The 17,434-nt window shown below is 35.9% G+C and overlaps 1 protein-coding gene across 2 annotated transcripts; it reads right to left on the bottom strand.

The window, feature by feature from the left end:
- Positions 1–4,662: 4,662 nt before the first annotated feature.
- Positions 4,663–16,139, bottom strand: tagln (transgelin). Of its 2 annotated transcripts, XM_062068017.1 has the most exons (6): positions 15,984–16,103; positions 12,497–12,539; positions 10,188–10,376; positions 9,901–10,072; positions 5,292–5,394; positions 4,663–5,198 (listed from the first exon to the last, which is right to left on the bottom strand). In XM_062068017.1, the coding sequence occupies exons 2-6, from the start codon at positions 12,506–12,508 to the stop codon at positions 5,060–5,062; spliced, it is 615 nt and encodes a 204-aa protein (XP_061924001.1). In that variant the 5' UTR covers positions 12,509–12,539; positions 15,984–16,103; the 3' UTR covers positions 4,663–5,059. The 2 variants fall into 2 exon arrangements, with proteins under 2 accessions (XP_061924001.1, XP_061924002.1); XM_062068018.1 differs by lacking the exon at positions 12,497–12,539 and having other exon boundaries at positions 15,984–16,139.
- Positions 16,140–17,434: the final 1,295 nt, after the last annotated feature.

Below are 17,434 nucleotides of genomic sequence, written 5' to 3'. Positions count from 1 at the left end.
TTTCCAATAATTTCTACAACTCCTATTTTTTTGTGATAGAGTGATTGGAGCACATACTTGTTGGTCACAAAAAACATTCAGGAAGTTTGGTTCTTTTGTGAATTTATTATGGGTCTACTGAAAATATGACCAAATCTGCTTGGTCGAAAGTATACATACAGCAATGTTAATATTTGGTTACATGTCCCTTGGCAAGTTTCACTGCAATAAGGCGCTTTTGGTAGCCATCCACAAGCTTCTGGTTGAATTATTGACCACTCTTGACAAAATTGGTGCAGTTCAGCTAAATGTCTTGGTTTTCTGACATGGACTTGTTTCTTCAGCATTGTCCACGTGTTCTCAATGTCCTGTTGGAACACCCAACTGCGCCCAAGACCCAACCTCCGGGCTGATGATTTTAGTTTGTCCTGAAGAATTTGGAGGTAATCCTCCTTTTTAATTGTCCCATTTACTCTCTGTAAAGCACCAGTTCCATTGGCAGCTAAACAGGTCCAGAGCATAATACTACCACCACCATGCTTGACGGTAGGTATGGTGTTCCTGGGATCGAAGGCCTCACCTTTTCTCCTCCAAACATATTGCTGGGTATTGTGGCCAAACAGCTCAATTTTTGTTTCATCTGACCACAGAACTTTCCTCCAGAAGGTCACTGTGCAACCTACTAATAAAAGTATTAATCAATCAATCAATTATCTTTGTCCATGTGATCAGCAGCAAACTTTAGACGAGCCTTAAGGTGTCGCTTCTGGAGCAAGGGCTTCCTTCTTGCATGGTAGCCTCTCAGTCCATGGCGATGCAAAACACGCTTGACTGTGTTCCAGCAGCTTCCATTTCATTGCAGACCTGCTTTTTAGTGGTTCTCGGCTGACTCTTGATCATCCCGACCAATTTTCTCTCAGCAGCAGGTGATATCTTGCGTTTTCTTCCTGATCGTGGCAGTGACAAAACTGTGCCATGCACTTTATACTTACGAACAATTGTCTGCACAGTGGCTCTTGGGACCTTAAGCTGCTTTGAAATGGCTCCAAGTGACTTTCCTGACTTGTTTAAGTCAATGATGTTGGCGCTAGGAATTTTTCAAAATGGGGTTCCAGGGACCCCATCAAGTCATAAAAATGGGGTCCCACAGTAAATTTTTGGGGTCCGGTCCCACTTTTTTGTAAGCGTTTTGAAAACAAAGGACAAATGAAAGCATCATCCTGTTATATCTCACATTCTATATTGTGTTTTGGAAAAAGGTTGTCATAAACGTTACTTAATTCATTAAAAAAATGAATACAAAAGAAAACAAATGTGTATGCATATGTAAATGTATTCCGCTAGAAATATTCATTCACTTTCTTCTTTCCTTCATGGATCTAAACTTTACCGCTGCTGGTAGTTTTTTCTATGTTTTTATTTAATAAGTTGTAGGTGTATTTATTTCAGTATAAAAGTGTAAAAAGTGTTTTGCTTCGGTCATGAAATGATGATAATGGTGTGCCAGGGCATACATAATTTTTATATTTAACGCTTAAATCTCTGGAGTCTACATCGACTTGAGATCTATTCCTCATTTCAAAATGTTTTAGTTTTTTTATTGTGACGAGCGGGTCGCATGGATGCGGGTGTTCGTTCTCCCAGGGATGCAGATCGGGCTTCGGACATAGCTTGCAGGTAAAGAATGATTTATTTAAGAAATAAATAATACCGGAACAAACAAAAACGTGCTCATAGCACTTAAGGTAGAAAGAAAAGGAGCTAGCGTGAGAGCTAGAAGGTAAACACTAAACATACTGAGCCTTTAGCGTGGGAGCTAGAAGGTTACCAGAGCAGGAACAAAATTTGTCAACTGTTGTATGAAAACAAACTACGAAGCAAGACCGATTGAATGGAAAGGCAGGCTTATATAATAATGACAGTGATGATAAACAGGTGCGTGTCGGGAACCCCAGCGGCAGGTGAAAGTAATACGTTGCTATGGTAACCAAACTCAGAGGTGCATAAACAGGAACTAGAAAGAGACCAAGACTAACAGAAAAACACAAGTGACTTGAAAACGTAAACAGAAATATGATCCGGGAAGCGGATCATAACATTTATGTTGTTTTTTTTGTTTGTTTGTTTTTTTGTTTGTTTGTTTTCCGCCCTTTTTTGTCAAACAAAACTATGTTTTTTATGGCAAACACACAAAATATGCAAAATCTTGCACCAAAAATATTTTTCAAAGTGGAATATTTGATGTGAAGTAATCGGAACATTTGATAGGTCAATAATTCATGATAACATTGATTTTGAGTCAATGTTATGTTTTGAGCAACGACCGTTTGAAAGGAAAAAAACCTGCTTTTTTTATTAGTCAACATTGCAACTGTTTCTAAATTACATTTCACCTGTAAGCTTTTTTATTTCACTTTTGTTATGTTTTTGTTTATTTTAATAGTATTTTTAGAATCTGCCGTGGGCCTTTAAAACATTAGCTGTGGGCCGCAAATGGTAAAAAAAAAATAAAAAAAATCTGTGTCCTTTCTGATTTCAATGCAATAAAAAGACACAAAAAGTGTGTTAACGCCAACACTGGTTGACAGTATAACAAAATAAGTCACACTTATATTCTGTAACATTCACAGTTTTGGAAAAAAAAGTGCAGAGGTAGAAATATTCAAAATAACCTCTTGTATATAATCTAAACATAAATAATGCCTCAAAACAAGTTAATTAAATTTAAACAAAAAACAGCAGATGAGCTCTCGCCCTGCACAGCTGTTTTGTGCTTTGTAGTGTCGATATGGGCTTGTAGATCGTTGGCCCCTTTATTTGCCACAGATATATACGTTCCTGCTTTGCACACAGTGCATTCTGCTTTCCATGTGTCACGGCCAGGACGAAAACACAGATAATTTTCCCGCAAATCATCCGTGAAGTTGCATTTACGTTTCGGCTTCTCTCTTGTGTTCTGTCTGTCTCTCGACTGTCTCACTCTCTGTCTCTGCCCCTCCCTCACGAATGTTGCTGCGTGCGCACAACTTCACAATTTGTTTTGTTTTTAACCCCTTCTTAACCCTGGACGTACATTGAAAATACACGCAACCCTAACTCAAAATACCGGACATTTGAGGCATTTAAGAAACCCCGCCCGGAGAGCCCGAACAGCCCCGCAAAAGACGACATGTCCGGGGAAAAAAGGACGTATGGTCAGTCTACTTACTATGAGTAAAATGTTAACTTACTATGAGTAAAATGTTCGATCACTATTAATAAAATTCTAGCTTACTTTATTAATAAAATGTCAGAGTATTATTAATAAAATGTTATCTTACAATTAGTAAAATATAAGCTTACTATGAGTAAAATGTTAGTTTACTCTGAATAAGATGTTCGATTACTATTAATAAAATGCCACAGTACTTTTATTAAACATTAAATCGTGATTTAGGGCTATATAAGAAAACATCGATTGATTGATTGAAAATGTTATCTTACAACTACCGGTAGTAAAGCTATGAGTAAAATGATAGTTTACTCTGAATAAGATGTTCGATTACTATTAAAAAAAGGCCACATTAGTATTAATGAAATGTTAGCTTACTATATTAGTAACATGATAGTTTACTATTAGTAAAATGTTAGGTTACTATTAATAAAATGTTCGATCACTATTAATACAATTATAGCTTACTACATTAATAAAATGTCAGAGTACTATTAATAAAATGTTTTCTTACAATTGTTAGCTTACTATGAGTAAAATGTTAGCTTACTGTGAGTAAAATGTTAGTTTACTCTGAATAAGATGTTTGATTACTATTAATAAAATGCCACAGTACTATTAATAAAATGTTAGCTTATTATTGAGTAAAATGATAGGTTACTGTCATTTACATGTTTGCTTACTTTGAGTAAAATGATAGTTTACCATCAGTACAACGTTAGCTTAATATTAGTAAAATGATCGATTACTATTAATAAAATGTTAGCTTACTATGAGTAAAATGTTGGATCACTGTTAATACAATTCTAGCTTACTTTATTAATAAAATGTCAGAGTACTATTAGTAACATGATAGCTTTCTATGAGTAAAATGTTAGGTTACTATTAATAAAATGCTGGCTTACTATCAGCAAAATGTTGTCTTACTATTTGTAAAGTTATGGTCCAAACAAAAGTGAATGATAGATCAGTAGGTTGTGAGTTCAAACCCCGGCCGAGTCATACCAAAGACTATAAAAATGGGACCCATTACCTCCCTGCTTGGCACACAGCATCAAAGGTTGGAATTGGGGGTTAAATCACCAAAAATGATTGCCGGGCGCGGCCACCGCTGCTGCCCACTGCTCCCCTCACCTACCAGGGTGTGAACAAGGGGATGGGTCAAATGCAGAGGACAAATTTCACCACAGCTAATGTGTGTGTGACAATCATTGGTACTTTAACTTAACTTTAATAAGAATCCAAACAAGCTTGAATAATAATCATACAAAAAAGGGAATTCCAGAGAAGCTGCTGCTCTCTGGAACAATAATTTTGCACATAAAGAAAAAAATAAAACCATCACTCATTTAGGTATCGTCAGTCATAAATCCGTCCCTGTACATAACACTGAAAAATGGCAGATTTAGGATTTGTGAAGGAAAATGCTCCTATTTTGTAACATTGTGTTTATAAATCACACAGCACATGTATTTCCAAGTCATTATTTAATATGAAAATGTACAAAAGTTATTAGTGCTGATACAGCAGGCAAAGAGCGGGGGTGTGTAAATAAGAATTGACCATGATTGTGCCATAATTAATGGAAACATTTGCGTGTCCAAATTGAGGAGAATATGCTATATTTTGTCAAATTGTACAGGATAGGTTGCAGGACTCATTTTGACATATTCAGCTGTTTCTAATTTAAATAGAGTGAGGGAATAAAGCAAGGCAAGGCTCATCAGAAGAGTGTGATTTGTGTTGGAGGGGGGTTATTTATTTATTATTTATTAGAAAACAGACACTCTATGATGCGGTAATGGGTTTAATAGGAGGGACTGACGTTAAAATGCGCATCAGAGTGATGTGACCGAATTTAGAGGAGTTTTACAGGATTTGTCTCGGCCTTCCATAGCTCATGCCCTCCTGACTGGCTCCTTTATTGGACCCCATCTGCAGGCCAATGACGCTTTTTCCTGCCTTGATCTGATCGTCGGAGAAATCTCTCCTGTTCTCCTGTGCTTTCCTGTGAGACACAATTTTTTTTTACACATTTTTTTTTGGAAGCCTCTTAAAAATGGAAAAAAAAAGTGACGATTCGTTTTATGTCGTCACCCACTTGAAGAACCAGTTTGGGTCGCCTTGGTACGTGCCCTCGTCCTTGGTGACAGCTAAGCTGCCGAGGGCTGACAGGGTCCTCTGCACTGCTGCCATGTCCTTGCCTGCACACAAATAAACAGTACAGTTCAGAGTTCAACCAAAATGTTCAAGTGCCATGCTATGTTACTATTATGTGGTTATTATGTGCTATGTTACATATGTGGTTTACATTGTAAGAATCCAAACAAGCTTGGATAATAATTAGAGATGTCCGATAAATGCTTTAAAATGTAATATCGGAAATTATCGGTATCGTTTTTTTTTAATTATCGGTATCAATTTTTTTTGTTTTTTTTATTAAATCAACATAAAAAACACGAGATACACTTACAATTAGTGCACCAACCCAAAAAACCTCCCTCCCTTATTTACACTCATTCACACAAAAAGGTTGTTTCTTTCTGTTATTAATATTCTGGTTCCTACATTGTATATCAATATATATCAATACAGTCTGCAAGGGATACAGTCCGTAAGCACACATGATTGTGCGTGCTGCTGGTCCACTAATAGTACTAACCTTTAACAGTTAATTTTACTCATTTTCATTAATTACTAGTTTCTATGTAACTGTTATATTGTTTTACTTTCTTTTTTATTCAAGAAAATGTTTTTAATTTATTTATCTTATTTTATTTTATTAATTTTTTTTAAAAAGGACCTTATCTTCACCATACCTGGTTGTCCAAATTAGGCATAATAATGTGTTAATTCCACGACTGTATATATCGGTATCGGTTTATATCGGTATCGGTTGATATCGGTATCGGTAATTAAGAGTTGGACAATATTGGAATATCGGATATCGGCAAAAAAGCCATTATCGGACATCCCTAATAATTATCATACAAAAAAGTGAATTCCAGAGAAGCCGATGCTCTCTGGACCAATATTTTGCACATTCTAAAGAAAAAAATAAAACCATCACTCATGTTAATGTTAATGTTAGTAATCCTCGCTCTTCCATGCGGACTGGACACCGGCCGAGAGTTGGTGGGCGGCCGAGGGTGGAGTCGGCTCTCTTGGTTGCTTTGTTGGGTCTGCTCCTGTCTCTGGCCATGCTGCCCCCACCCCAGCAGACGATGGCGTGGAACACCGCAGAGGCCACCATAGTGTATATGTTTTTGTTGTTGTTGTTGTTGTCTTACTTTTGTGGCTGTGTGTAGAAGTGGCTGGTTGCATTAGCTCTGCTCTTTTAATGAATGTAATGTCCTTTGTTGTCTTTGATGGTTCCCTCTTATTTACATGTTTATGTGTGCTATGGCTATGATTTTTTTCCCCCTTTGCCTCAGTCTGGACCCACTCTCCAGGGGCCCAAGCTTAGACAGAATATAGGTAGCTATCAGCATGTTAGCTGCCAGCTAGCAAATAGCGCTCTTGCTACTATGCTGTGAGTTTATCGTAGTGCGGTAATCAATCACACTTTTGCAATAATTACAACTTGAAAAGGTAATACATCTGGAATTTTCTAGTGAAAACACATTTATTTCTGTTTATGTTTTAATCTTAACTGTGTGGTTAACCTATTTTTACACTTAAGACTAAAATGATAAGTAAAACATTGCCCAGTGTCGTTTTATGATTGGCACTGATTTATCCAATTTCCACAATTCAAATGAAGTTTGCTGTGGAAGTAACTCTATATTTTATACATTTACCACAAAGGTTTGATAAGTAAACCTAAACTATTTCGATGTTTTTAATTTGGTAAAAAGCTACAAATTGCAATTATATTGTATATATTTAAAGGCTATACTTGGTCAACTCTGTGGTATCGGGGACAAGACCTATTACTAGTAGGGCTGTCAAAGTTAACACGTGAATACATGTGATTAATCCCCCAAAATATTGCAATAATCACGTGTAAATGCAGATTGGTCACGCAGTTAGTTTTAAACTGCCCATGCAAAATAATGGGATTTAATCAAATAAAACATTTAAAAATGTTGGTGTATGCAGTCTGACAATAAATGTTGGGGTCTTTTTAAAAAAAAAAAATTACAATTATGCAAGTAATTTACTACGATTAATCAAAATTCAAATGTTTGTTAATCTTTTTTTAATTTTTTTTTTACTATTGTTGTTGACTTTTTATGGCAAATACACATTACAGGAATGTGATTACCTATCTAAAGTTTCCTCCCCCCCCCCCAAAACCAGACACCCACACAATATAAAACATAAAATAAGGGAAATAAATACATAAAAATAAGTAAATCAATGAAATTAAATTAAATAAATTAAAATTACAATAATAAATACATCAGTCAAATTTGTACAGGTAAATATTGACACAAAGCTGCAGACAACTGTATTCAGGGCAAATAACAACAATAAAAATAAAATAAAAACCTAAGCGCTTATTATCTATGGACTTGGTATTTTAGTCAGGGTAAAATTGAAGATCAGTTTATTTTACATATTTAAAGAAAGCGCCCCATACTTCTTGAAATTTTGTAAAACAGCCGTTCAATGTCAACCTAATCATTTTCAGTTTGAGGGAATAACACAATTTCTCGAAGCCAGCTGGTGTGGCATTTTAACACAATAAGTTGTCTAGACGACAGAGTTGTAAAAGCTCCAAGATTCTTTTTGGATTTGTTTGGGAAAGATGACTGAGAGGCTACCCCAAATAGTCCACTTAAAGGATTTGGTTTATTCCTTTCGCCAGTGGCCTCAGACAAAGTGCTAAACATTTATCTCCAGTAACTGCACAGGGATGGGTGCAGCCAAAACATATGTAATAAATAAGCCGGAGCTTGTTTACACCGATCGCATAACACAGATATGCCATCATATATCTTAGCTAGTCAAACCTTGGTATAATAAGTACGATGTATTAGCTTGCATTGAATGACGCTGTGTCTTGCACAAATAGAAAACTTATTAAGTCTACTTAAAATCTCTGTCCAGCTACTCTCAGATCAGATCACTTCTAAATCCTCTTTCCAAAGTGACTTAGTGGAATTCAGAGACTCAGGGCGTAAAAGAAAAATGTGGTTTTTGAAACAGTGTCAGAAATACATCTAATTTTGTGTCAGTCTGTAAATCTGGAAACCAAGGCAAAGTATGACGAAAAAAACTGCGGATCTGTAGATATTTTAAAAAGTGTTGTTTTGGGAGTGAAAATGTATCACAAAGTTACTGGAAAGAGGCAACAGTGTTGTCAATGTATAAATCTTAAGTGTTATTGATCCTCAGACTTGACCACCTTAAAAAGGCATGACAAGAGAGGGACGGAAAGCATGATTAGCAGTGATGGGTGCAAGACTAGAAATAGTCTGCAAAGCAAAATAGTGCTTAATCTGAACCCAAATCCTGAATGAGGTTTTTACGATTACATTTTACATAAAGGCGGAAGAGTGAATGGGAGAAGGAACCAGAGCCCCAAGAGATACTGGTTTAGTTGAGTTAACCTCCATAACTAGCCTTAACGGAGGCGGATCAAATGCTTCATATTGCAGTCAATATTTAAGAATTCTAATGTTGGTGGCCCAAATGTTTGATTAATCTGATTAAATAAATTAAATGTTTGACTAATTATTAGTATCACCAATTATTTGTATCAAAATGTGTACTTTTTCTTGCTACCTTACACCTTTTTGCTCTGTTTTCCCATTTTTTGTAGTTTAAAAACCTTTTGTGGGAAAAAGGCTAAGATTAATTAGGGATTGCAACTAATACTAGTATTTATAATAAACCATGATAAAATTCCCGGGAAATTATAATGATCTTAAAACCATGATTGATTACTGCACTTTGAAATACAATATAAAATATATACAAATATATATATATATATATATATATATATATATATATATATATATATATATATATATATATATATATATATATATATATATATATATATATATATATATATATATATATATATATTAGGGCTGCAACTAACGATTAATTTGATAATCGATGAATCTGTTGATTATTACTTCGATTAATCGATTAATAATCAGATAAAAGAGAAAAACTACATTTCTATCCTTTCCAGTATTTTATTGGGAAAAAAAAGCATACTGGCACCATACTTATTTTGATTATTGTTTCTCAGCTGTTTGTACATGTTGCAGTTTATAAATAAAGGTTTATAAAAAAAAATTTAAAAAATTGCCTCTGCGCATGCGCATAGCATAGATCCAACAAATCGATGACTAAATTAATCGCCAACTATTATTTATAATCGATTTAATCGATTAGTTGTTGCTGCCCAAATTTATATACATATGTACAGAGACATCCTAGACGAAAACCAACGCTTCTCATCCAATCTGATGGAGCCTGAGAGGTGCTGCAAAGAGAGATGGACGGCACTGCCCAAGATAGGTGTGCCAAGCTTGTGACATCGTATAAAAAAAGACTTGAGGCCAAAGGTCAATCAACAAAGTATGGAGTAAAAGCTGTGAATCATTTTTTTTTTTAAATGTACAAAATTTAAAAAAATAAACTTTTCAAACTGTCATTATGAGGTACTTTCTGTAGACAAAAAATGTATTCTATTTTGGACACATGTATTTTAACAAAAAATAGAGGCATAAAAACCTGTTTACCTTCCCAGAGGTCCACAGTCTGGAACATGTCAGTCTTGGTGACGCCATACTTCTCTGCAGCATTGAGGAACTGAGAGATCTGCTCCATTTGCTTGAAGGCCATGGTGGAGCTCTGTATCTTCTTCACTGGTTTGTCTCCAGAAAAAAGACTATTAATCAGCTCACAAAGGACCTGGAGGGTATGGAAGAAAGTGATGGACGGATGGCTCGTTAACTGTCAGTATTCGCCAGAAGTAGGTGATCATTTGATAATTGCACGTTTGATAACCAAGAGCAGGTGCACTCACACATCCGTCTTTCAGCCAGGTCTGGAATCCTATCTTGCCTGCGTCTGGCCTCCCGACACCAGAACCACACTGGCGGGAGATCCACTCCACCAAAATCTGCTCCAGATCCGTGTCATACTTGCTCTCGATCTTATCCTGAACCTGCCGGCTCATGCCGTAGGATGGGCCTTTGTTTGCCATGCCAGTTCCCTGAAATGATTTCAACAGGTAAACAAAAAGGGGGCGGATAATGTGGAAAAATACATCTAAATATATATATTTTTGAACAATTTACTTTTTTCATATTACAGGTGATTATTTCTAGTATAATGTCAAATATTGATTTCAAGTGGATCCTCCAAAGTCCATTCCAATTTGACACAAATTTCTGGGTTTGGCAAAACAGGCCTCAAAAGTCCCACAAGGAAACGTCCGCTTGAAACTTCAACTCAGTAAACACCTAAATCAGGTGGCAAACTTTTTTTAAAATTTATTTTTTATTCACGTCCGCATCACAGTTATGGCTTCCCTCATGTAATAGCGAATATAAATGTACTGTTAATGTATTATTATTATGTATATGATATATTACATATATAATTATTAATGTACTATAATGACTATTAATGTATGATCACCTCATGATATTTTTACACAATTGCCTTTGCATTTGATTACTATATCTGTTGTACGTACAAATTGATGGCTAACTTGCTTTCAAATGATCATAAGTCAGGGTGACAAGCAGATATTCAAGCATTATTTTAACAAAAAAATGTCTGGGATATACAATATGATAATATGTATGGTTAACTAATATTGACATATAACATTGAATGCAGTACATGCAAATGTTCTGTCAAAATCTAAAGAAGGAATATATTTAGTGCTGTATTGACGCACATTGTTTACAGCAGTGATTCTCAAACTGTGCTACCTGTATCAATAGTGGTACGCGGACTCTATCTAGTGGTACGCCAAAGACTCCCTTGATTAAAGTACAGTGTTTTATTTTCCTATATTTAAACTGTGTATTGTTGCAGTGGCCAAAACATTTAAATATACAAAATGTCTGCCTTGTTTTTAATGAATACTTAGGCCTACTACGCTACCATAATTCAATGCTGGTCATTGTGGTTTGATTGATTGATTGAGACTTTTATTAGTAGATTGCACAGTACAGTACATATTCCGTATAATTGACCACTAAATGGTGACACCCGAATACGTTTTTCAACTTGTTTAAGTCGGGGTCCACGTTGATCAATTCATGGTACTTGGTGGTACTTGGAGAGCCAAGTTTTTTCTGAGTTGGAACTTGGTGAAAAAAGTTTGAAAACCACTGATTTGCAGGCTTCTGCGGGCCACATAGAACAATGTAGCACGCCCCTGGGCCTTGTGTTTGACACATGTGACCTAAATAATCAACTCCCAAGTGTTTTCTTTGTCATGGTCTCCGTTGTGATTATAGTGTGATAAAAACCATTGAATTTAGGACTGTTCAGTGCAAAATAAGCAATGCAATAAGTATCAATTTGACCAAACAGATGCTAACAGATATAACATGTAGGCACTCATGACTAGCAACAAACGGCACATTTTCATTGAAAATATGATTTAACGCTATATTATTTATCGCTGAGCATACAATTACTTATTCAAATTAAAAATGTGTTTTTGTGCCTCAGGGCCTGCAAACATGACAGCATTCCTGATCCCTCTCCTTTTCGTTTCTTCAAATGGTGAGTCATTTTACTTTATTTATGTTTTATGTAGGTAAATTCATGAAAGAGTGGTCAGCATATCTTCATTTGTGTAACAGTGGGAAATAATAATAAAGGTTTTAATGATGGCCCGTTTATGTCGTATGCTAAAAACAAGTTTAGATTTTGAAGCCAACCAGTAACAGATGGTTTTCGACTTTGGAGTTTCCACTCTTTTGTGCATACTTAATACGCTCATATTTGGATGTGGTTTGAAGCTCAAACATGCATGTGTGGCTGCGCGATAAACATTTGCTGACTAATTCTAATAACAACCTGTCAGAAAAACATCTTTGACATGCATGTCACAAGCGTGTGATGAAGCAAAGATGCTCAGCACTTTTGTCTTAACAGCAAAAGGTCCCGACTGCACACCATTTTGTCTTTTTTGGGTGTCTGAGGCAAAGTGGTGCACAAAGGGAGCTCTGATTCAGCCATCTTTGCATTGGCGCACTTCTTTGTCAAACGGAGCCATCATCCCCTTTTTGGCTCAATGCTGCTGTAATCGCTGTTGGGCCAGCAGCCAAGTGCAAAACCCCTAGCAAGGTGCTGTCTGCACCAGCCAACCTTTGCTGCCATCTTGACGTCAGGTCACTTCACTTTCCTGTTCCTAGTATGAAGGTTCAAAATAAAAAAAAATGGAAGGATTAAACATCAACAGTTGACAGGGGCGTAGGTGAAGCTGCTTCCAGGAGCCTGTGTCGCTACGATGCGGATGAATCAAGAAAAGGAACATTTGCTGTGCATACATGATGCATTTCACACTGCATACGGGTATTTGAATGATGCAAATTAAATTAAACAGGCAATGAGACATGACACCTCTTTCTTATTAGTGGAAAAAAGCTGCTTGTCAATGAATCAAAGCGCTACAGGCTGTTTGGTTGCAGAGGGAAGGGCAACACAGGCCTGACACTTCAACCTGGTTTGCTTCGGATGTTCTTTTCAGGGGACTTTTGTCAAGTTTGAAGATTTATTTTCTTACCATTTAAATGTAAGTTATTAAAAAGACATCATAAATATGAATTCTGAATTAATATAGCTGTGAAAGTTCAATTTTATGGTTACAAATATCGCAGCAAGCCTAACTATGGACACTTCGCTCAAAACAGATGTTATAACGCCATCAAAGCTCACCTTTGAACAGGATGAGGTGATAGAAGAAAGGTAAAAATATAATAAATCTGTCTGTGGCAGCATAGGAGAAAGTTATGTACAACTTTCACTTTCTCTCTTTCTCTTATTGCACATACCTGTGGTGTGTTCAAAGAGCCTCCATTAAAGTTAGAAACCGAGGCGTTGCTAGTTTTTAAAGACAGGGCGAAACTTAACCCCCAGGAGATGCGCTAATAATAACATAATCATGATACTAATTGTGTATTATTATGATTTGCATTATCCTCTAATCCTCAAATCTCACATGTATCAGATAGATTTTACACCAGGGGTCCCCAAACTAACAGAAAAAAAACTAAAAAAAAACATTATTTTTTTGGAAACATCACATATTTGGTGTTTCCAAACTAAAAAAAAAAAAAAAAATTTGAAGAAAAATACTTTATTTGTTGTGTCTTAACATAATTTAAAAAATGTTTGGACAACTATAATAACTACTTGACTACTTTGTTGTTTGCCAAATTTGTGCATAATTTTTTAATTACAGTATGGACACACATTGGATTAATTTTAGCCTCCTTAATGCACTAAATGTTTCAAAAAGGACCCTTGCTGGACGCAAGCTTATTATGCATCTAAAAGGATAAGACGAATAAAAATACTATGAGTAGAGCCCAGGGATTTCAGCACAATTATGTGTGTGTCTGGGGGTTAGGCTGTTTAAAATCCATGAAATCCATCCCATAATTATGTTGACCTGCCAAACAATCTTCAGTGTTGTCTGGCTGCGTCCCCAAAAATGCCCTTAAGGTATGAAAAGACATCACACAGCACTGCTGTCTATATTTGTTGCTGCACATTTCTATGGCTGTGTGTTGGTTGGTTTTATCCGCTGATTAGTAAGTAGCTTAGCCAGCTTTTAGTCTTGATTTGCTGCAGCCCACATTTAGGACGTTTACCACATCTATTCTTTATTCGTCTCTTCTTCCACACAGCTGTGTTTTCCTGTTGTTGCCATGGCGACTCTGCGTGCAGCAGGGGTGTCCAAACCTTTCTGGAAAAAATGTGAGGATACTTTGACATTCCCCTTTTGATTATCAAACACCCTTCAACCAATGCAGAGTTTTAAGTCATTAACAAAGTTACTACTATACCAACTGTTATTATTTTATGACTTTGTTTTAAACTAAAACTAGAATTGTTATTCATTTGGCAAACCAACAACAAAAGTCTTTTTTCTGCTGATAATACGAACTTTGTACAATGACCTTTAGCCTTGATGACACAACTTGACATCTTAATACTTTTAAAATAATAATGTGCTTTTCTATTTTTTCCTCATAATAATTGTATTAGTTAATAATATTAATAGTATAATGATATTAGTTAAGAGTTGGAGCAAATATTTTTGGTGAATAAAAAAAAAAATCTGATAATAATGCAAGTATTTTTAATACAATAATAATTGTTTTTTTGAGTTGTAAAATGTAACTAATAATTTTTACTTAGTAACTATCAGGAACTAATTTTAATTCTATTTTCTAATTACATTCTAATAGCAAAGCTGTAGTATAGTGTTTTTTTTTTATTTTAAGGTGGTACATTTTAATTAATTACTATACTGCTGACAAATGTTTAAATTAACAATAATAGTAATAGGTAATATAATAATAACAGTTTATCATAAATATTTTCCTATTTTTTGAGGGATAAATATGAACTAAAAACTACTGTTTAAAAATAGTATTAGTAAAAATATTAATAGTAATAGTTCATACAATAGTAATAGTAGTTTTATCTTTTTTGGGGTTGTGTTGATCTAAACTATATTGTGAATTTGTTTTCTTGTAATAGTAATAATGATATTAATATCATTAGTATTATTTTACTATTAGTGGTTATTCTAATAGTAATCATTAATATAATAAAAGTAGTTTGAACTAACTAAATTTTAAATAGTTTTGGGGGGCATATTTAACCAATAATCATACTCAATCATTAATAATTAAAATCAAAAGATTTTTTTTGTTTTTTTTACATAATTTTAGATTATTTTCAGATTATTCACACTTTTTAATTGTTTTAGTAATCTGATTAATTGCATTGAATTGCTTGCATAATTCAAAAAAGCCATAGCTTACGTTGTCATAATTTATCACACATGAACATTTTTTAAATGTTTTGCTTGAATGCACTTATTTTATTTGCTCAAAAATAAAAATAAATAACTGATGCAGGGTTATTGTAAAGTCCCATTGAAATTTACCAGCAAACCAGTCTCCTCACTCATTTTTGCACTGATATTGTCCTGACGCTTTGTGTTGTGACATTGCAAATCTATGTAATATCCATCTAATAATATGTTACATTATTTGTGAGATTATTGTATTTAAAAAAATGTCAAGGGCCAATAAAAAATTAACTGCAGGCCGCACTTTGGACACCCCTGACCTACAGCCAGAACGGGAAACCAGCGTTTTACCAGCTGTAGCATCCCGTGGGTAGTGTACATGGCGTCATGCCACTACCGCTCTTGGTGCTTTGTTTAAGAATCCTCTAGTTGCAGCGATGCACTTGAACCTGTGGGCGTTGGTTTGCTTGCATTTTCCTTTCGCTGCTTTGTTCTGAGCGCAGACAAAAACCTCTCCATTTTCTCCACTTACTGTTCAAGATCCATAGCTGTGTTTTCTACTTCATTTACTGCTGACATAGCAAACTGTGCGGTTGTCAATTGCAGTGTAATTCCAAACAGAAGTTCAAATTCTCCTTAAGACAGACAAAGATGCATTTTTTTTTACAATAAATCATCAGCAAACAGACGTTGGAGTCGATGCAGCAATAAGTTGTACGCTTAAGACACAGAACTGCAGCCCCCTAATGAACTTTTCTAGGAAACTTGTGGACTGCATGCGCAGGAATAAAAGAGGATTGTACTCACTGTGAGGAAACAGATGGAGTTCTCTGCTGGTGCCGCTTGTGATGAGAGTATGGATATTTGCTTGCTTGAAAGGGGCCGATGACTTAATGATAGTACCGTCTGAGAGGGCGGGCGTAATCAACGGAGGGAGTATCAAGGGGAAATAGGAGGTTTAGATGAGAAGGAGGGGGGGCAAAAAATGGGAAGTTCGTCCTAAAAAGGGCATGGCCTTTAGCAGTTCCCTGTCACTGCTTCCCACTCCATCAACGCAGTTAAAAAGCCCGGCCTTATTTGGGTAGAGCTCCTCCGCACAGAGAACAGGCAGCAGTCATGCAGTCTTGGTTTGCTCTGGAGGAATTCTCCAAATGTTTCACTCTCTTTTAGAGTTGCTGCATCAGAAAGAGCTGGAAAAGCAGAGACACATTATCTGCATACTGTAGGTTTTGTTTTGTTTTTTTTGATACGCAAAGGAAAAAAGTGGAAAGAAATCCTTCCTCGTTCAGGACAATAAATCTAAATATGAAGTGTGTGTGTGCGTTTGTGTGTTGGAGGAACGCAATTTCCACTACATTCCATTGCGGAGACGTCTTTGCACAGTTTTTGAGGAGGGAGGGGGCAGGAGGCGGGGTACTTCCTGGACTGATCGCCACATAAAACCATTCGCGTGCCCGCCATTCCGTGTCTGACATAAAGCTAACAAACATGTTTTAGGACTGCGGAAGGATGCTTCCTGGATTAAAGCCCCATATTTAAGACCTTTCAGTTTTGGAATGGACCAAAGCGGTAGTAAGACCACATGTAGGTTTCCACTGTGGAAAGATCAGTAATACTGATCTTTCCACAGTAGGAACCTACATATTTTACTCAAAATGTATATTTGTGGTTTGCAGTCAATGCATTGATTTTCTTTATACATTACTTTTGCGTTTTGCTGGTCGTGTCAGTGTGGAACTGCAAACTATCAAGCTGGTTTCATTTCAATTCATTGCAACCACGCAAATTTCCGATAGCAAACATTAGCATTAGCATTTTGATTTGAGCATCGAAAAGTACTTATTGGTCCAGCAGGAAAATCCTTTTTCATTTTTGAGCTCATGCCAGCGAGTGAAAGCCAGGCCAATGTTGATCCTTGACCGTCCTTTTATCCGGGTAGCCTCCCTTTTTCATTTTTTTGTCTCTTCAGAGAATTGATTGATTGATTGAAACTTTTATTAGTAAATTGCACAGTACAGTACATCCATCCATCCATTTTCTACCGCTTGTGCCTTTTGGGGTCGCAAGGGATGCTGCCCGAATACGTTTTTCAACTTGTTTAAGTCGGGGTCCACGTTAAAACTTTTTGTTTCTTTGGTTGTTTAGTTTCTGCTATGATAACAGTAATTACGCATAGCCGTTCTTTTTAACAAATGGGAAAAGGGGGAGTGATGTATGCGGTAAAGCAAGTTTTGTTCACATTTGTAGTTTTTTGTTCA

This window comes from Entelurus aequoreus, linkage group LG13, assembly GCF_033978785.1.
Source record: "Entelurus aequoreus isolate RoL-2023_Sb linkage group LG13, RoL_Eaeq_v1.1, whole genome shotgun sequence".
NCBI classification, from domain to species: Eukaryota; Metazoa; Chordata; class Actinopteri; order Syngnathiformes; family Syngnathidae; genus Entelurus; species Entelurus aequoreus.
The sequence above is the reverse complement of the archived record's forward strand: the minus strand, read 5'-3'. Positions and strand labels throughout refer to the sequence as shown.